This window comes from Triturus cristatus, chromosome 1_1 (genome assembly GCF_964204655.1).
Source record: "Triturus cristatus chromosome 1_1, aTriCri1.1, whole genome shotgun sequence".
NCBI lineage: Eukaryota > Metazoa > Chordata > Amphibia > Caudata > Salamandridae > Triturus > Triturus cristatus.
In genome coordinates, this window is record NC_140579.1 from 943,933,957 (window position 1) to 943,955,943 (window position 21,987).

Consider the following 21,987-nt stretch of genomic DNA (forward strand, 5'->3'; position numbering starts at 1 on the left):
CAGGTGCAGGAGAGGCGGGAGGAAGGCCGTTTGACTGTCCACAGCCCGCGTGGGGAGACGGCCCGCGCGACCCGTTCAAGGCTTCCCCTCTGGGAGTCAGACTGCACCATTGGGAGGAAAAAAACATTACCAGGTGCTCAGCCCGGAAGTCCCGCCCCACCCCCCACCCACCCGCAGGTGAGGAAGGGGGCTCCCGAAGCAACGGTAGCAGGCAGCAGCCCACCGCCATGCAAGTCTTCAAACCCCTCGGCCCGGCGGTACAGGACCGGGTCAAACTGGGTACCTGGCAATGACGGAGGGTCAAACCCACCTGCACGTCAGCCATCTGTCACCAGGCAGCCCTGAACAGTGCCGGCAGGTTGTTGGGAAGCCCACCCCACCCTTGCCTAGGTCGGTGGTGCTGGAAGGTGAGAGCCAGGTGGCTCCCCATCCCACACGCCTCCCACCAAGTGCAGCCGGGGTTCCCCTTGCAGGCCCTCGGCTTTTTCTCTTCCAGGCCACCCTGGTGCACGAGAATGGCCGCTACTCGTTTGCCCAAAGCCCGGACAGGCATGTATTAGCTCTAGAATTACCACAGTTATCCAAGTAACAGATGGAGCAATCAAAGGAACCATAACTGATTTAATGAGCCATTCGACGTTTCACTGTACCGGCCGTGTGTACTTACATGTGCATGGCTTAATCTTTGAGACAAGCATATGCTACTGGCAGGATCAACCAGGTAGTCGCACCTGCTCACGGGGTGGGTTCGGGAGCCGCATGCCCATCTCCCTGACCGGCAGCCTTCGCACACCCCTCTCTCGGGAGCCTGATAGGGGAAGGAGCACACCCGCCTGCGGGGGGGGGCTTGCTGGAGAGGTGCAGTCACATGTGCACCGGCAGGCCCAGCCGTCTCCCACGGAAGGGAGAGGCAGGCCGAGGTGCAGCCTGAGCGAGACGCGGGGGTGCTGGAGCTTGCCGGCGTCGGCACGGGGCATATGGACCTGCCGGGCAGCAGCATCCGAGGGCCTACCGCCACCCGACCCCTTCCGCTCGGGTCGGACCACTGGGGGGCACAAGCTGCCGGAGCTGCTCGTCCTTCGCTCTGCTGGGAAGGGTGAAGGGCCTCCTGCCAGGCAGCAGGCCCTCGAGTCAGACGGTCCATGCAGGGTGGAAGCTCCTTGCTTGAAACAACAGCCGAGGCTGGCCAAGCAGTCCATCTCTAAATGTACCAAGAGTGCCCAATCGATCAGAGTATGTCCGGGGCATCCCCTGGCAGGCCCTCGGCTTTTTCTCTTCCAGGCCACCCTGGTGCACGAGAATGGCCGCTACTCGTTTGCCCAAAGCCCGGACAGGCATGTATTAGCTCTAGAATTACCACAGTTATCCAAGTAACAGATGGAGCAATCAAAGGAACCATAACTGATTTAATGAGCCATTCGACGTTTCACTGTACCGGCCGTGTGTACTTACATGTGCATGGCTTAATCTTTGAGACAAGCATATGCTACTGGCAGGATCAACCAGGTAGTCGCACCTGCTCACGGGGTGGGTTCGGGAGCCGCATGCCCATCTCCCTGACCGGCAGCCTTCGCACACCCCTCTCTCGGGAGCCTGATAGGGGAAGGAGCACACCCGCCTGCGGGGGGGGCTTGCTGGAGAGGTGCAGTCACATGTGCACCGGCAGGCCCAGCCGTCTCCCACGGAAGGGAGAGGCAGGCCGAGGTGCAGCCTGAGCGAGACGCGGGGGTGCTGGAGCTTGCCGGCGGCGGCACGGGGCATATGGACCTGCCGGGCAGCAGCATCCGAGGGCCTACCGCCACCCGACCCCTTCCGCTCGGGTCGGACCACTGGGGGGCACAAGCTGCCGGAGCTGCTCGTCCTTCGCTCTGCTGGGAAGGGTGAAGGGCCTCCTGCCAGGCAGCAGGCCCTCGAGTCAGACGGTCCATGCAGGGTGGAAGCTCCTTGCTTGAAACAACAGCCGAGGCTGGCCAAGCAGTCCATCTCTAAATGTACCAAGAGTGCCCAATCGATCAGAGTATGTCCGGGGCATCCCCTGGCAGGCCGCCCTATGGGGATGCCGGCTTTGCGTCCCTGCCTGCTCCCAGGGCGAGCAGGCTTGGAGGAAAGGCCCATCGGGAAGGGGCTGAGAGGCGGGTGCCGGCCTGTCTCAGAATTGCCGGACTTCACGGGGGTCTGACTGATTAGGCTCGTAGAAAAGGACCATCGGGAAGGGGACCGAGAGGCAGGTGCGTACCGGGGCCCCCGTGGGCAGGTCCGGGTTCAGCCGTACCCGGTCTCAGAATCGCCAGACCTCACAGAGGTCTGACTGACCCTCTCCCTAGTAATCCGGATGAAAATTACCCCCCTTTCTTGTAATCCGTGCACACAAGGTGACAGAGGGGACCAAAGGCGCAAATGTGATCAACCTCCTGGAGCCCTCGCTGGGATCGGGGAGGCAAATGAGCCCTCATCGGGACTTCTAGGGAAGCCCGGCCATCTGGTCGCCCCATAGGAAAGCATTACGTGTGACCGATGGCCGAGGGGAAAGGCGCGACCAGATGGCCGAGGGGAAAGGCGCGACCAGATGGCCGGTATTGAAAGGGAAGCTTTCTGGTCGCTCTGTGCCCTAACGAGAGTGAGCGTGCGCCGGGCCATGGGGGGCCGGAGGCCCGGGGACACAGCCATGGGGGCTGCGAGGGCGAGCCGACGGGCCCTTCAACCTGGGGCCCGCAGACACCTTGACAAGCAAGCGAAGCGGGGAAGGCCTGCACAGCATGTCCCGGGCCCTTGGTGGAGCGGCAGGCCGGGGGCCGGGGCCCCGGGCTGAAGCACCAGACCTGGGGCCCGGCGGGGCCCCTGGACCCAGCCGGGGCTCCCGGGGCCAGAGGCACAGGGGAAGCCTCCCCAGGCCCATGGGACTCTGTTCCGGGCACCCTGACATGCAGCAGGACCGAAGATGGAGCCCGGGGTAGGGAGGCTGCCCTCCCTGGGGCCTCCGGGGCCCCGGCCGGAGCTCCTGATCCCAGCCAAGCAGGGGGAGGCTCCCCGGGCATAATGGAACCCCGTCTCGAGTCTTTGGCAGAGCCGCAGGACTGGGCCCAGGGCTGGAGCATCTAACGCGGGGCCCCTGAACCCAACCAGGGCTTCCGGGCCCAGAGGCGCAGGGGGAGCCTCCCTGGGCCCGTGGGACCCCGTCCCAGGCCCCCTGCCACACAGCAGGACCAAGGACAGAGCCCGGGTTGGGGAGGCCGCCCTCCCCGGGGCCTCTGGAGCTCCTGAACCAAGTCAAGCAGGTGGAGGCTCCCTGGGCACTACAGAACCCCGTCTCGGGCCTTTGGCAGAGCAGCAGGCCAGGGGACGGGGCCCAGGGCTGGAGCACCAGACCCGGGTCCGGCAGGCCCTTGGACCCAGCAGGGCTCCCGGGCACAGGGGCAGCCTTTCCAGGCCCGAGGTACCCCGTCCCGGGCACCCTGCCACGCGGCAGCACCGAGGATGGACCCCAGGCTGGGGGGGGTGTCCTGGCCCGTCCGGCTGCCGCCCGCCTGGGGAACGCTAGGCCAAGAGGGGTTCCGGAGTACTCTGTCCCTAGTAATCTGGGGTAAGGGTACCCCCCCCTTTCCGGTAACCCATGCGCACCATGCACCTTAGGGGAGCCTAGGCGCGGATGTGCCCGAACTCCTGGAGCCCTGGCTGGGATCGGGGAGGCAAATGAGCCCTCATCTGGACTTCCAGGGTAGCCCGACCATCTGGTCGCAGCATTGGAAAGTATTGCGCTCGATCAGATGGCCGTGGGGGAAGGTGCGACCAGATGGCTGGGCCCAGAGGATGCCCATCTGCCCGCCTGCGCCTTTGTGGAAGGGCTCCCTCCTTCCCTTTGGAGGGCACAGGGGCTCTGCTTCCCAGGGCCTCGGGGACCCTGGCTGGGCTTCAGGATAGGGGAGGCCTGCAGGAGCTCTCGTGTCCCAGACGCCCGGGGGAGGATTGCCTAGGACCGATGGAGCCCGTCCCGGGCACTTTGCCACGCGACGGGCTGGAGGAGGGAGCCCCGGATAGTGGGGAGGTGTTGGCCGGGCCTAGCCCATCTGGTCCCCGGCTGAGAACCGCCAGACCGAGAGGTTGGTCCGGCATACCCTGCCCCTAGTAATCCAGAGGAAAGCTACCCCTCTTTCTGGTAACCCATGCGCACCGAGTGACGGAGGGGACCCAGGGTGCGGAGGCACCCGACCTCCTGGAACCCTGGCTGGGATCGGGAAAGCAGACGAGCCCTCATCGGGACTTCCAGGCCCCCCGGCCATCTGTTCACCCGATTGCAAAGCATTGTGCGCGAGTAGATGGCCGAGGGGAAGGTGCAATCAGATGGCCAGGACCAAAGGATGCCCATCTGCCCGCTCGAGCCTTCGCGGTGGGGCTCCCGTCTGCCCTTGCAGGGCTCGGGGGCTCCGCTTGGGACTGGCTGGAAGGCTGGCAGACCGTTGGAAAGAAACAGCTTAAGTCTCCACCGGCGCCAACCGGACAGGGCGATTGGCGGCAACAGCAACGTTCCCCTCCTTACTCGGATTCAGACTCTCAGGGACCAGTTGGGTGACTATATATGCGGTTTTGTGATGCTAGATTGATCATTGTTTCGCTTGTTCTTCCTACCTAAATGGACACTGTTATGACTTCGAGGGTATTGAGTTAATTGCTGGGGCCTCTGTGGAGTCCCTGAATGTTGCATGACTTAAGTCTTTCATGGTATGGTTTCTATATGTTTTGTCTTATGTGATGGGATCCGTATACCTAGAAAGTTACAATGCATGCTATGTCCAAAATGACCCAGAAGCCGGGGTGGATCTTGGGTGTTGAATTGAAGGGTATGATGGGAGTGGGGTTGCTCATGTTCCCGAGTTTAATGTGGGTGGGCGACAGGCGCTCTGCAAGTTGGGGGGAGCGAACGGTTTCAGGCTCGCTATGCAGGGAGGCAGGGTTCCAGGTTGGGTAGGGAGGGGGGGTTTGTTTTTCTTGATTCTTTTGTTTTTAGCATTGGTTTATTATATTTACTGGCGTACAGGCACCAAGCAAGTCCCTCCAGTTAGCAATATAGGTATTAACTGTGGCGGAGGCTCTATGCATATTGTTGTCCAGTACCGTGCCTGGAGGGGGACTCTTGGCGAACCTTCCGGGGTGGGGTCCTCTGACCACATGATTTGTTCACCGCAAGTGTTTGATGGCACCTGAGGTAAGACTTAACATCGCCACTTGGAATGTGAATGGACTGGGGGACTAAATCAAACGGGGAATTGTTCTAAGATATGTTAAAAGGCAAAAACTTGATTTAGTGATGTTGCAAGAGACCCACCTGATCGGCAATACTTGCATGGCCTTGAACAGGAAGGGGTACACAATGGTGGTACATTCACGGTTTTCATCGGGATCTAGGGGGGTGGGAGTCCTGCTTAGAAGGGGCTGCCCGTTCATCACGAACAACACATGGACTGATACCCTGGGCAGGTTTTCAGCCGTGACAGGTACATGGGAAGGGCGTACCTTGAGTATAGTTGCCGTATATGCCCCCCCAGGACTACAACAACTGACACTACGCGACATAGGGAAGCTATTGATGGAACTCCCCATGGAGACACTGCTCCTGGGTGGGGATCTTAATTTAACTATGGACGGCTCCAGGGACCGTCTCCCACCCAGAGATGACCCGGCACGAGGCTCACAGTTACAGGAATTTGCCAATGCTCTGGGTTTGGTGGACTTGTGGAGATGGCTGAACTCCACACACATCCACTACACCTTTCAATCAGGTGCTCACGGAAGTCAATCCCGTATTGACTATATGTTCACCCAAGCCCAAGATATCCCTAGTTTCACTGAAACCCGCTGTTTGGCAAGAGGGATCTCTGATCACTCCCCCTCTTAACGACGTTTGGTCCTGCCTGTTCCAGGCAAACAGGCCCTATCAAGATACAGCCATGGGCACTCAAAATACCTCACATTAGGGAGTCCCTCCTACAGGACACGGACTATTATTTTGAGGAGAACCTGGGGTCAGTAAGCTCAGCAGTGACGCTCTGGGGGGCATATGTGGTGGTAATTAAAGGTAGGGCGCTATCCTTGACAGTGGGACACCGAACTGAGCGCTCCCGTAGAGTGACAGAATTTGAAGCAGAGATACTAGCCTTGGAGGTGACTCTCTCACAGGCCCCTGAGCCTGATACACAGCACACTATTAAAATCAAGCGACAGGACTACAAGCAGCTTCTATTGGAAGAAGCTACGATGCGCTCCTGGTCTACCAGGCATCTAATCTATGAACAGGGAGAGTGAACAGGCAAACTCCTGGCATGGTTAGAACATAGAGAGCAGGTGTCACAATGGGTCCAGGCAATGGCTGGCCCTGACAGGGAGCTCCTTACTGATCCTCAACAAATTGCAAATGTGTTTGCTTCGTACTTCGAAGATGTTTATAAGGTTCCTGATGATTCTCAGGCCCAATTGTTGGCTGATCTACTCGCCACAATTAATATGGCTTGCCTTACCCCGCAGGATACGGAAGCCTTGGAGGCAGACATTACCGTTACGGAGATTAGGAAAGCCATAATGGGGGTGCGTTTGGGTAAAGCAATGGGTCTTAACGGGCTGTCCATTGAACTCTTCAAACCCATGTCTGGAAAATTAGCTCCACATCTTTTGGCCCTATATAGCGAATGCTACCAGACAGGACTCCTTCCTGCAGAGATTCGAACAGCAGCTATAGTAGTAGTTCATAAGCCCAACAAACCAGCGGACGAATGCAAATCGTACAGCCCAATTTCTTTACTTACGGTAGAAGTCAAAATCCTTGCTAAGCTCCTGGCTAATCGACTCCTCCCTTACATCACCGATTTAATTCACCCATACCAGTCCGGCTTTATGCCGGGTAGGAATACAGCCAGGAACCTAAGGCGTGTACATGGGGCCCAGGGGAGAATTGACACCATAGAAGAGGAAGCAATATTATTGTTCCATGATGTCACCATGGCATTTGATACCATTGAATGGGACTTCCTCTTCGCAGTGTTTAGTCGCGTGGGATTCGGCCCCCGGCTAATTAGATGGATCAAAATTCTATATACACAACCCACCGCATATGTCACGGTCAACAATCATCGATTTGGCACTTTTCCCCTCCATCGAGGCACGAGACAAGGCTGCCCGTTGTCCCCACTCCATTTTGCCCTGGTATTTGAGCCGCTCTGTTTGGATCAGGGGAGATCCAGAGGTACAAATGGACACACGACCACGAGGATCGTCTTTCCCTGTACACAGACGATATCCTCCTCTATCTAACATCTCCAGGGTGTTAACGGAGGAGAGTACTTCATATTTTCCATATTTTTGGGGCACACTCGGGGTATTGGATAAATTGGTCCAAATCCCAAATGTACGTGTTGTGGGGTGAGTCCCCACCCAGCCCACGGGGATACGAGATACCAGTGGCCACCCATGGCTTCCGATACTTGGGTGTATTTGTAACCATAGATGCTCAAATCTTTTTCGAGCGTAATCTAGTGACGCCCCTTCAACGTCTAAAATCAGATGCCCGACATTGGCGTTCTCTTCCTCTCCCTCTCCTGGGACGTACGTCCCTTTTTAAGATGTTAGCATTCCCTCGCTTTCAATATGCACTCCAGGACGCGCCATACCCAATCCCAGACTCTTATTTTGCTCAAATCGAAAGTGTATTGTGCGGGTTACTATGGGAGGACCGTCCGCCTCGAATTGCTATGAATAAACTTACCATGGGTTGGTACGACGGAGAGATAGGTCTGCCTGATATTCGGCTGTACTACCAGGCGTTCCAATTGACGGCTATTAACAGCTGGGTGTTTGCCCCACGTGATGATCCTAACTTCCGCACCGACCACTGGCTCATGGGACGGGGGGCTACAACCGAGCGCTATAAACCAACCCCCGCAAACTTTGCTTGACTGGTCCCACTGGTTGTACAGTTGAAATATGGCATGGAGCTATGAGGAAACTGGGGTGGCACAATCACCTAACGAAAGCAACGCCTTTGTGGGAATCGGATATCCTGGGCCGCCTCAGCATGTGCCCCGGGTGTGATAAGTGGGGCATGATAGGAATCTCTATGGTGGGGGAACATGTGGGACATTCTCCGACCTCCAGAACAAATATAAGCTAGAGCCCACGGAGACGTTTAGATATCTCCAAATCAGACACGCCATCTCCACGGCCTGGCCGGGGGGCACACCGCTCCCTGATTCCTCCCCACTGGAAGATTGGTTAATATTAGATCCAATGGAGCGCAAGGCTATCTCCCTAACGTACAAAAAATTGGTAAACAATCGCACTGATACCTTGCATAAACTCTGCACTAACTTGGAATCCGATCTTGGGGATATTGAAGAGGAAGACTGGAGAGACGCTCTCGCTTCTCCCAGAGAGGTAGCAATCCCTATGCGTCTCCGCCTCATACAACTCAAGCTGTTACACCGAGTATATTTTGATGCCAAGTTATTGTTTCGACTTAAGAGATGGCCAGATCCGCTCTGTCTTCTACACTGCAACCAAGTCTGCACTTTCATCTACATATTATGGGAGTGTCTACATATACAGCACTATTGGGTGGGGGTGACACGCCTGCAACAAACCTCGTAGTCCCTCACCCAAGCTATGTCTCCTCAACATATGGGAAGTTACTGATCTTTCTCAAATGGAAAAGGCTTGGGCAGGAATGGGGTGGATGATTGCCAAGTGTAATATTGCACAGAAGTGGGGGCAGGACTCCAGTCCGAGGGTAACGGACTGGGCAAAGGATATGGATGGGGCAATGATGGCGGAGAAAACCGTTTCAAGGGACGGGGCTGCCCCAAGAAATGGGACCATAAGTGGGAAAAGTGGAACAAATACAGGGGGGACGTATGCATATCCCCAACAGTGGAACTGCGGCGTGAAAGACAAGAACTAATGGCCCGCCTCATGATAGACGATGGACCCCCTCCATAGGTAGTGCGGCGGTGGATTAGGACTAGACTCCAATGAGCCATCAAAGTTGTTTTGTGGGACGCTTATTCCATTGAGAGCTGTAGTTACAACCGAGGGCCCCCCTGGTGAGGCAGACGGGGATGACACTTTGTACACTGTATGTATTGATTTGTAGCCAAAATCTTTGTTTTCTGCAACGGACATATCACCATGACTGTATTGTAACTGAACCAATGCACTTTCTTATAAATAAAAAACAGTTTAAAAAAAATAAAGATACAGCCATGGTTCTTAATGCACAGAAATGTACTATTCAAATCAAATCTGGTACTAAAATTTACAATCGAAACATAATGACAATAAAACGTACATCCAGAGTACCATACAATCGATAGATTGTTCAAGGCGCATGGGAAACATGCGATTGTCACCCCAGCATTACTAAAACACGAAACAGTCTAGCGACATGGAAGCTGCGGTTTCTAAGCTAGTTTACAAAGTCACAGTCCCATGCTCCATAAAAAGAATAATCCACCCAGGGAAAGGCAAACTAAACTATAAGTCAGTGATATGTGCTCGCAGCAACTGAAAAGTACGAATTCATTTCAATTAAACCATTTGTTCAGTTATAACATGGTCAAACAATAAGGTTATTACAATCTGCAGATGCATCAGCTTAATGAAATGCATTATGTGGTGATAACAAACATGCAGGTAGGTCTCGGTTGAAATGAATGACCATCACATCAATGCAATGTGCTATGAACAGTGACAGTGCAAGGAATAAAATACATCAGCCTGAAATTAAACTAAACATACAATTTCCACTCTTTACTTTCTTGTGGAACAAGTTATGCTTTTCCTTGTGGAATGGGGCCGGTTTGTGTGGATTTTCTGAGTCTAAATCTCAAGATTAAACATAAACAGCAGCACTCGGTTTGCTTGCCCATCATGTTGTTTACACCTAACGAGCCAGTGACACTGGCATTTAAGCACTCACTTTGAAGTCAGAGAATGAAAAGAAAACAGCATCTGACATTTGATCTCAGAAGCGAGTGAACACACCAGTGCTCCTGACCAGGGCTCTTCAACAAAGAAAAAAGAAGTTCCTAATTTGGTCATAAATTGAGGGATAGTGTACTTAGTCCCTGCTCTCGGGGAGCGGCATGACAAAGGCATGCCATGGACAAATGGAGAGAAAGAATTGAAGAGCAACAATGTAGCCAGCAAATGGGAAGCCAATGAACGAGCTAAATCCCACAAAGTATATACAGTATGGCTCTTCGAGACAGCACAAGCGCTGTTAAGCTGAGACCCGGGAAAGTTCAGACAGTATCTCTAGTGCATCAAGGAAATTTCAAAAACCTCTGACACACTCCCAGAATCAAGGGATTCCCATACACAAATCTTGCAAAGGAAATTAGTGAAACAGCAAATTCATCATGACGTGATCATAAGTAACAACTCTTTAGAAAATCAGAAATATGAACGTCATTACCTTAACACATAAGCACAACCACATTTTAAGCAAGCATATAGCATCCTTGCTACTGCCACCTGGAGATAACCGAACAAAATATGAAACATTTGTACAATATCACTTCATATAAATGAATGAAAGTCATCTACACAGCAGAACTACAGCGAAGGGCCTTGAAGTCGCAACAAGTTAGGGACACTGTAAAGTTCATTCAAAGCGTAGTATTCATTAAAGTGGAAAAACAATTACATCAGCTTGACATGGCTCTGCAGAGCTTGTGAGGAGAGATGACATACAGGGGGACAGGATGGAAGAGAGTGAGTACAGGAGTAAATGACAGAAACAGCATTCATTTTATACAGGATGGCGTGTTCACATAATTGTGGCATAAATAAATGTTATTATTAAACCTACTTTTATACATCATGCACATGAGGGAAACAGTGATATGCAATATATGCATGTTAAATGTATGTGTTGTATGTATGTGTGCCTATTAGTGGTACAGTACACAAGGGATAGAGTGCGTGCATGTTAAATGTCTGTGCTGGATGTACGTTTGCCTGTGAGTGGTACAGTATATGAAAGACACAGTGCTGTGCAGAGTGTGTAGGGTGTATACATGTGCCTGTGGATGGTACAATACATGGCGCACCCTGGGTTCTGATAGGACAATCATAAAGAGTAGGGCTGGGGCTCTAGGCTAACCATTTGATATACATATTGTGGCTTACAGGGACGGAATGGCAGTACAAGGCATCGGGCATTTCCCCAGGAGGCTGGAGGCGTGGGGGCTGATTTTGTTAGGGGGGCGTAGTTTTGTAGCAGTGCAACAGTTTTAAAAGCACTGCAAAGTTCCTTGTATATTCAGCAGTTTTCAGGCAACAATAAAAGTGTCAAGTTAACTCTTTTGATTAATATACCTGCTGGAGAAAGATGGGAGTTTTGTCTAGTGGCAATCTTGACTCGTATAAGGTAGCTCAGAGGGTTAATATGCCTGCTGCAAAGAGTTTGTGCCATACATATCAAAGAACAATATTTTATGTTGCATAGTTCAGTGGGTTACTGCTTTTGTCACATTCTTTTGTATCCATGCAGTTCATAAGTTACAATCGTAATGTAGCACAGTGAGCTATGAACTGCATCAAAGAGCTGCATGCATGCTGCAGGATACAGGTTATAAAGTTATGTTTTTCCCCAGTCTTTCATTATCCTGATGTTGCTAAAAAAGGTTTGTTCGGGTAGAAATACATTTTTATTAAAAAAAGTCAACTCTAACCACTGTGTTACGTTCTGAATCCTGAGTTTCTGCTCCTCCAGACCAAGCACTCTTAAAACATGCCTACCAGTATGGGAGGCATGTGAATCCTGCACCTTGTAGTCTTCTTTGCCTTATGTAATGTTTTCTATACGCTGATTTACACATGTATGATTCAGATTTTAAGTGTGTGTGTGAGAGGTGTAAAGAGCTCTGACACCCTACACTGGTATGAGAGGTGCTAAAAAGCAAATTAAATACATGTGAGAGAGGGATTATGGAGAGATGAGAGGCACTGTTGGAGAGGGATAGTGAGGGAATAATTGAAGAGCCCCAATAGACTGCCGTATCCTGGTGCACAGGAAGGTCATAATTTACTATTCTTCAAAAGCTAATACAATTGACTTTATAATGACGAATGTGTTGTAGAATGCACCATTTTCCCCCAAATTTTCTTGGGGGAGAACCCCCCTCCCCCCCCCCCCTCAAAACTCCCATTTGTAGTGGTCAGGCTCGCTTCCTGCACTCGCCAGGCATTGTACAGGGACTGGTCTGACAAAATGTGCCAGGGCTGCTTTGGTTTCCCAGTCCAGACCTGATGGCTGACATATAGGTGTTAACTCTACTCACTCTTATGGCATGCATTGTGGGGCTGTCAGCTTTTGAGTCGCTAATGCTTTGACAGACTTTTTTCAAGCAAAAGAAGCAAGCAGAGGGGTGGGCACTTCAATAGAAGTAGACCCCCCCCCCAACATAAAATTTAAAGACTCAGACCCAACATCACATTTGATAAATGGAAATGGTCTATAAAGAAGCTTTAGACCCCAAAAATTGTCATCTGCCAAGCAGCCAGACATGCTGTGTGAGGAGGCAAGCTCTGCAAGACTCCCTCCTGTGACCAGGACCGAGGGCCACGACTGCTAGTCTCCCTGCTTAGGGTGAGAGAACATCACCTAGGGAATCCAAGACCACCTGCCCTGGAGCCTGTAGCACCAGCACCTGCCTGCTTGCCAAGACCAATTTGCCCTGTGAGGAAGAGGAGAGAGGTGGAGGGAGCCCTGTTGAGTGGACTCCCTTTGCGAGGTGTGAGGAGACTGCTGCTGCACCCATCGGGTCGTTGCCAGTGTGCAGAATGAATTGATGACCCTCGTACGCCAGAGGAGGGTCGCTGTGAATTGAGCCATGTGCTGATCGGGCTAGAGCCCATTTGTAGTGGGGAGCAGTGACCCCACAAGCCAGGGTGGGTCACATGACAAGACTACTGTGCATTAAGGGCTGTAGCCTGCCAGCCGTGGCCAGGATGGGCCGCGGCTGAGGACTTCACTGATTTTGTGCCAATCTGCCCTGGGGAAACTTGCTGCTGTGGCGCTGGAGCACTGTTGACTTTAAAAATTAAATCATAGTGGACCCTTGAGACTTGGACTTCTAGTGGGGCTTACCCTTGATGTTGGCTTTAGTGAACATCAGCGAGAAGTGAGTGGGACATGCAAAATCGCCTAGCGAAACACTAGAGCCTTAACCTCAGGGGGGCTGCGTAGTTGTTTGTGACGTATTTTTCTCTTGTGTGGGCAGTGGTAGAAATATAATACTTACCTTTTTTCATAAAAGTGAGTATTTTGCTAGACAATGACTTATTGCTGCTGCGTGCATTTTGAGTTGAGCCTTCGTTCATTCCCCTCTATCCACACCTTTTCCCAGTTGCCCACCAGGAGAGCCTTGGAGTGTTCAACCTTGTTACTGTTGAGAGTCAAATGCAGAAAGGACACTTGGCCCAGTTGTTCAAAATCCATAGAAGGTCAGGCCCGGGACATTAAGAGCAAAAGGCCTGCACCCCCACGGTTGGGACAAGCAACCCCTGCTTGCATCATACCACTCTGGAAGGGGTTCTGACAATGATGTACTCTGTGGTAAAGTACTCCGAGTGTCGCAGTGGATCCATGCTGCCTACACAAACAGAATGAGAATTGCAGAGGCAGTGGAAGAATGAACTGATGATTCAGATGTAAGTCCACAGAGTTAAGTACAAAGTCAAGAACAAAGTGAAGTTCAAAGCCAAGCTCAGGTTCGCAGTGTGGATCCAAAGGAAGGTGAGAATTTTGAAACTAGCACTGGAAATTTAAGAAATTAAGTGGTGACATTTCAGGTTAGTTAAAGCTCTGATGAAGAACCTGAAACTTCTTTAGTCCAGTTGTAAAGCAGGGGTCAAACTGAAGAACTGTTACAGTGCAAAATACAAAACACATGAGTGGCAGCAAGAAATAGTAGTCTGTGATCCAGTCAATGAAAAGTTGCAGTTGAAAGTCAGAGTTGCAAAGACCTAAAATAAGGAAAGAAGTTCACAGTAAACAAAGCTGATCAAGGTTCAAGCACATGTTCAAGCTCTAGTCAAAGTTCCTTGGAAAGTAAAAATACTCTGCCAGACTGTTGCTGATCAGAGAAAACCTGAATAAGACATTCCAAGGAAGACAACTTACCAAAGTAAGCATTGTGAACCGGAGGAGAGGCCCAAGAGGCAGATAAATTCTGAAACTAGTAGAAGGGAATTGCCAGTGGCCAGAAGATCAATGAGAATTCTGTCAATCAATATACATTTTGGGACTGAAACTGAGAGTGAAGCAGAAACAAAAGAACCACCTTGAAAGAATAAAAAGACTATTAGACAAAGTTGAAATAAAAAACAATCGCTCAAGATTCTAAGAGACTTAATGGCTGAATCGAACTTTTGAAAATCACAAGAAAAGCAGTTATTTTTTGGATTTGTTTTGATTGTTTTAATGAAATGAGAAGAAACTTACTATAGTTTAAAAAGAAATTGTTGCCTTTTGATTTTTAAGTCCACAACAGATTTTTGTGTCTCAGCTATAGGATAAAATTCCGCAAATGCTGTACATTTTTAGGGTTAATAGTGTTATTGATAATACTAATAGTTTTATTGAGTCAGTTGATATGCTTACTATCTCTGGTGGATATGTTTCTAAAAATGTTGAACTAACTACTGTTAGAAATTAGTTGAATTATGATATTGTAGAGCATAGATATTTTAAATATGTATACAAGAAGGATAAATTACGTTAACGTTATGAAAGTTAATAAGTGTGCACATTACTTTGTGCTTCTTTGATGAGGTAAAAAAAAAACGAAACTGGGTTTGGGCTCTAATCAGTAAGGCTGAGCCACAATTGAACAAAAAACAGCAGGAATGCCAATACTGACATCTAATTGCTAATATTTACTTCTAAGAACTCACATTGAAATTAAACAACATGTTTCACAGACCTCTTTTCCAGTCTGAATAAATCCAATCTTCCTTTATTTTTAGTTTTCAAATCACATTTCTTTAAATGACACAATTACTCAAAAAAATCCTTAAATGATTCTTACCCATCACATCACTCCCATCATTCAATACACATATAAATTTTCCTACTATTCCACAATACTTATAACCCATTACACTCTATTTGTACAAAATCCATATATTCCCATTCATCCACATTTTCAATCACCACTTCATCCAACAACCAAAACTCCCAACAGCACTCCACACAATTCCTAGAAACTCTTAAACTAATTCTACATAGGCCACAGAAAAAAATGTCTTTAAACAATATCTGTATTAAATCAAATATTGATACGTAAACAATTCTCAATTCTTGTGGCACAACTCAGGTCGTAAGTTATGCCACAAGAATTGAGAATTGTTTACGTATCAATGTAATCAAGTGCTTGCTCAATCCTATTATCTCTTATAATTTCAGCAAGAAGCAATAGTTTCTGCAAACAAATCTAAGTACAGGTTACGGAATGCGACTAAAGTGCAATACCGGTGTTCTTGACAGTCTCGTGCTCGCCTCCCTACGTGTCTACTGTTCTTCAATGCCAAACTCCCTACTTATCTTATTTCTGTGTATCTACTTTTCTCTACATATTTTCTCAGAGGCTTGTCCTTGCACTGCGTGCCTTTGGTGTATACTGTGACCTTCTGTTTGTGCTATGTTTACTAATTATATTTCTCTAACGACTAAAACGTGTTTCTGCTTCCCCACAGGCCCCCACTCTAGCCTTTGTCTCTATTCTAGCACAGCTTGGGCCTGTGCTTTTCCTTTACCACATACGTTACTGCACTTCTTTCTGTAGACACTTGCATTAGCATGAGTCAGACTTCTCCCTTTTATACATTCTCAGGGATGGTCATTCTCTATTGATGACCATCCCTCCCAACTTCTGGCTAACCCTTTTGCAGCATCTTGTTACTAACTGGAAGACACAAAACATCAAGAGCACTACCGCAAGTATAGGCAACAAGGCCTTAAATAGCACTGACATCCAGGATGGTATCCAAGTAAACTACCCTGAGAACCACTCGTCGGAGGCACCCCCCTCATCCACCATCTTCTTTTTCTAGGTATGCAGAGTTTGTATGGCCTCTGTTAATGTTTCATTGTCTGCATCGTTGGCTGGGATGTAAGTACAGCATGTAGTTTCAATCTTGGTACATACTCCCCCCTACATGGCCGTCATAAGTCCAACACATACCTATGCTGCATGAGCATTACTCCTACAGCTCTCAACTCTTCTTTGACTGCATTAAAGCTGTCTTCAGTGGCTTTGATAGCCTTCATTAGTTCCCAGCAGGTTATCTGCGGCCAACGTACAGTCGCTTTTGCTTGAATGAATCAAAGGATGCTCCTGAAAATTGCTGAGCATCATTGGACAGCCTGTGGTCCTGTGGGACGTCTTTCCAGGTTTTAGTTACAAAATAGTCTGCAGCTCTCTTCCTCTGATGATGGTGCAGCAAGGTAGTTGGACAGCTCATGGGATGGTTATGTAGCTTGGAAATGTCCATTCCTTGAATCACCAGGGAGGGGGGTATGCACAGTGACCAAAGAACAGAGACCATTCCAACCTGGAGGAAGTCGTGTAGGCAGCCACTCTCTGCAATTGCAGTAGTAGTCCATTAAGATTGGAATGGGGTGTCCCATTGCATGTCAGAATTATACTTTGTGGTATGGCAATTGATATTGTTCCCCACCGGGACTGTTCCATTCTGTCTGAAACTTAAAGAGAAAATAATGGGTTTTCTACCTGCTCAAAGAATTGTTAAGTGTTTCTACCCAAGTTAATCTAGATATGTTCTCATTTCAACGTGGCTGGCACTTCTGTCATGTGCAATTGGTTTCCCCTCCATAAAGAAAGGGCCCTGCACCCAAATGTAGCACCATGGTGCCAGTGACCATGAACTTATACTGATCCACAGACAAGGAAATATGGTCTCTTGACAATCGTGGGGCGGAGTTGTGTGGCGGAGTAATTCTTACAGAAAAGTGTAGGTTGGGATACCCCTAAAAATCTCTGATGGAATATTTTAGCGCTCCACGTTTCATCCTTGTACCTCATAATTCCTGTCTTGGACATTGAGTCTAACTTCAGTACTGGTGCTTTGTGTTCTGTTAGGACGTTCATTATATCTGCTAACTCTTTCTCATATTGCATGGTATTTACTAGGAATGTTCCCTGTTTTACCTCCAGGGGTTGCATCTGCGCTCGTATTCTGCAAAGGAAAAGATGTAATAGACACATGGTAATTTTTTGGACCAGTGTAATCTGTCTGAGTCGATGGCATGTGTAATCAAGGAACAAATAAAGCACAATTTATTAGAAGTCTGCATACCTTGCTCCGTCATTTGTTGGTACCACATATTATCTAATAAGCTAGCATGAATACTATGGGATATATTTCTGTGCTTGGATGTTACTCTCTGCAAGCGCTTAATATTTTGACATAGTGCCATACATAAGGTAAAATACTATTGCAATGTAGCCTCCAGCATAAAAAGATGTAAAAAGAAAACAAAACAGCAATGTATAACTGTCCACTAGCAGAGTTGACAAAATACTCCACTTGTGCTTTAAAGGGATACATTGTTACTCCTGTTTCTCTCTTTCTCCCTCTGGTGATGGCAATGCCTGACAGAAAGCAGGGTTCAGTCAAAAGTTCAACAGGTGTATCCATTGTTTTCTGCTGTTCACTTTCACTGCAATAGTAGTCTCCCTAGGAAGAGGGGTGGTGCGGCTGACTTCAGAGCGTCAGAGCGCAGGGCTCACGATTCGATCCCCGGCGCCGACTCAGCATCATGTGACTCTGGGCAATAGCTCACTTAATCTCTCTGACGGCCCCCAGCGCCTTGAAACCTTAAGGGGTGATATGTTCACGCATTACAAATATAGTTTATTATTATCATTATTACTTTTTGTCACTGAGAAGGGGCCTTCGAACTTCTTGTCATGCCATTTTCAAATGAAATTGCAGATTGTACACTTGTTGGCCAACGAGTATCAGATTGGCCTGCTGGGCTGCAGAGGTGCACTTCTCCTTTCACAATACTTGTTTAGAGAAGAACTTGGCAGACTTACTTAACTCAGACAAATAACATCTCATTTCATCCTCCAAAACCTCAGCCGTCCTATGAGCATCTGTCTTTTGCTGTGTTATTGTTAATGATGTGGGCATGGGACATCCTGTCACTATTTGATGTGGTGTTACAGCAAACAAATGATGGACGGAATGCTGACAATGCAAACATTTGCCCCCAGGCAAAAGATCTGGGTTAAATCTATTGTTCTTTTGCCCACTACGCCACCCCAGTTTGGACCCAGCCATATGCAAATCAGTCTTGACCCTGTGCCTCATGGGAACAGTCCAGACCGAACTGCCAGGCCAGATCCTCCCTGGACCAGAAGCAAGCATCCTGGGACCAGTTTCAGGGTATGTCACCCTTCTTCAGCCAGGCTAGCTTGAATCCAGTGGCACAGTGAGCAAGGGACCCACACCTGGGCATACCCATCCCACTTAGGGCGAAACCGGTCCTAGGATGCTTGTTTCCAGTCCAGGGAGGACCTGGCTTTGCAGTTCGGGCTGGACTGTTCCCATGAGGCACAGGGTCAAAACTGATTTGCATATGGCTGGGTTCAAACTGGAATGGCATGGTGAGCAAAAAAACGATTGATTTAGGCCCAGATCGCTGTACTGGGGTGAATGTATGACACTGTTCTGCATTCTGTCCATCAACTGTTGTTTTTGAATTTGTCACCCCGGGTGGGAAGGGTATACCCAGACGTGGCTCCCGTGCTCTCCATGCCACTGGAATCAAGCTATCCTGGCTGAAGAGGAGTGAAACCCCGAAACCGGTCCTAGGATGCTTGTTCCCAGTCCAGGGAGGACCTGGCTTTGCATTTCGGGCTGGACTGTTCCCATGAGGCACAGGGTCAAGACTGATTTGCATATGGCTGGGTTCAAACTGGAATGGCATGGTGAGCAAAAAAACGATTGGTTTAGGCCCAGATCTCTGTATTGCGGTGAATGTATGACATTGTTCTGCATTCTATCCATCAACTGTTGTTTTTACTATTTGATGTGGCGTCAAATGGTGATCACTTCCTGGCTGACTTCTTACGGCATACAAAGCCAGTGGAAGGCAGTGCAGCCATTTCTTTTGTAGAGTAGCAAATAATTTACTTAATTTATTCTTGAGGAGGCGGTTCAGGCACCCTACAATACTCTTACTTTGGGGATGATAAACTGATGACAATTTATGTTTTATACCTACGGTGGTGCAAATGTGTTGAAAATAATGTATTACCAAAGTGGGGGCTGTTATTAGAGCGGATCACTTCTAGAATGCCCCACCTAGGTATTACCTCTCATCAGAAAGTTGGCTGCTTCTTTAGCATCATTATGTACACAGGGTCCTGCCTCAATCCATTGTGAAAATGGAGAAACAATTACTATGAGATGCCTGTTATTGTTACATCTTTCTTTCATGTAGACAAAATCTAAGTGTCGATTTTTAAATGGACCTGTTGGACGTGGTAATGTTGAGGTGATCACTTTTAATGTATGCTTAGAGCTGTTAGTGTTACTGTTGGCATACTGCACATTCTGGACTGTACATAGTGATCATTTCAGATAGTTGTGTAATAAACCAATCTGCCTATAATGTAGCAAGAAGATACTCCTTTGTAGTGTGTGCTGGGAGCTGTAGTGGCTCTAGAACCATCTACAACAAGGCTTGTGGCGTTTCTGGCTTGCCTGTGGCCTCTTGCTTGTAAATGAAATCACACAAATATTATGCTATCTCTGTAGATGGAGGTGGTAATTCAGTGGCATCCTGTTGCCTGCTTGGCATCATATCTAATGTGTGTTCACCATATTCACTATAATTTGGGGGTGCTCTAGCTGCCTCTTTTGTTGCCCAATCTCCCAGAGCGTAACCCCTGGAGGTCTTGCTGATTGGTATACGCAGCACGCCTTATCACTGCTACTTTAGATGGAAGAGTTAGAGCTTTTATTAATTGTGCCAATACATCTTTGTGCATCACAGGGGACCCATCAGATTTAAGTAACCCCCTCCTATCACATCTATGAATGCTAGATTGTGACCTGTAATCCCTCAGATTGCTGCAATGCTTCAATAATGGCCACCAATTCTGCTGAAATATGAGAAGGTAGTGGCATCTGGCTAATCATTTGTAATGTATCAGATGATCCCTTGCTGTTCAGCTCTTATAACTGCTACTACAGAATGTATAATCCCAGTTTACTGATCTATGAAAGAGGACCCATCAACAAATTGCAACATGCTCCCTGGGATGAGATCTTTTCCCACCTTCCCTCTTTCATCTGGTATGTAATTAGCACAATTGTGTACTTGTTCGTCAGTTTCTGGGTGTGCAGATTGACAGTAAACCACTTGCAATGATAGTACTGAGAGTATTTCTACGTACCCAGATGCCCTCTGAGTTCTGAGGGTTCTCTTGCCTCTTTGTAAGATAGCAAATACCGCATGCTCTACATACAGTGTTAAAGGTGATCCCATCATATGGTGGTGCATTTCTGGACCCCAAATGCTGCTGTAGCCAGCGCTTGCTCACATGGGTAGTGACCTTTCATGATGGGATCTTGCAGCCTGCTGTAGTAGGCAATATGTTTGTGTCCCATGGATGTATTTTGAGTCAGGACTGCCATCATTGTCATTCCATAACAATGACAGAAGAGGTGCAATCTTTTGCTATTGTCAGGTGTACCTAATCCTGGAGCGTTTGTGATTGCTTTCTTTAGCTCCTGAAATGCTGTCTCTTTCATCAGTCCAGTTCATTTTGTTCCCATTAGTATTGGACTCTTTTAGAGCGGTCAGAAATGGTGCAGTTATGGTGGCATAATTAAATACCCACTGTCTTATGCAATTGCAGAGACCTAGGGACTGCTTTATTGGTTTTGTGGTGGTGGGCTTGGGCATGTTTCTAATGCTCTCTGCTCAGTCAGGTGTCACCCACCCATTGTATTTGGATATTATCTGCCCCAAATCGCCAGGCTCCCACCCAGAGCCCTCCACAAACCTTGTGGCCTAAAACATTCGCCCTGTGGGGTGGTTGCGTATGGACTGCCAAGAACTCAGAGGCATACTCTACCAATGTTGCAAATGGAGCTTCTGTTTGGCTAGGGTATGCAACTAAGCCTGGCCGAACCCACCTCTCTGGGCAGCAGAAGGGATTACACACTGAAGCTGACACTACAGAAGAGACTCCATAGAGACTCCATACCAGGTTATTTTAAAATTACCCATTGTATCGTCCATACTAGGGAAACTTAGGTCATTCTGCCCCTATTACCCTGTGCTACCAAGCCTCATCATGACCTCACCGGAATTACATGACCCACTAGGTCACCTTTCAGTGCATTTGTGTGTGACAAAGACTATGTCAGACATTTTCTAGCACTACATCTACAACAAGCCCATACATGGGCTTAGTCAATGCCTATTATTAGTATACGATAAATAAGCCACCATTGTAGCTTTGTTGCATAGCCAACAAAGAGCTAGCCGCCCCCCTCCAAGCTGCCACGGTCTCACATTGCTGTGGTTGACAATTTCATTGATTCAGCTAGCTGTTCCTTGCCGCTGGGTCATCCTGCTCTATGGAGCCCCTCAGAAAGACCATGGAACATTATATCACCCTCAACACTTCAGCTTAGCGCTGCTTGGCATGGTGCTGAAGGCGGTGTGTACACCTTCCATCTGGTCCCGGACACAGCAGTGAAGAGTTCCCGCAGGACCTGGCCAATATAAAAGACACCAGCGGAGCTGATGGAGCCCTGAACAAGCTTCAAGGATTGTTTAAGAGTTACAACTAATCTGCAGGGCTACCCAGCTTGCTCGGCAAAGTGCTGAGTATTTCCTGGTATTTGGCCTGGCCGCTGTGTCCATGCCTCCCTATATTTACAACAAAAGGA

At 48.8% G+C, this 21,987-nt stretch overlaps 2 protein-coding genes across 7 annotated transcripts in view; one reads left to right on the top strand and one right to left on the bottom strand.

The window, feature by feature from the left end:
- LOC146871331 (uncharacterized) overlaps window positions 1-21,987 on the bottom strand; it is a 733,473-nt gene that overhangs the window by 430,490 nt on the left and 280,996 nt on the right. For 3 of the 6 annotated variants that reach the window (XM_085650833.1, XM_085650834.1, XM_085650835.1), the window contains exon 2: window positions 14,171-14,330. The exons of the other annotated variants lie outside the window; for them this stretch is intronic. In XM_085650833.1, coding sequence (XP_085506959.1) covers window positions 14,171-14,182 — 12 coding nt within the window. In that variant the 5' untranslated portion in view covers window positions 14,183-14,330. The remainder of the gene's footprint in view (window positions 1-14,170; window positions 14,331-21,987) is intronic. 6 annotated transcript variants of the gene reach the window in all.
- The window catches only part of LOC146871332 (uncharacterized), a 574,862-nt gene that overhangs the window by 399,170 nt on the left and 153,705 nt on the right, over window positions 1-21,987 (top strand). The window lies entirely within an intron of this gene.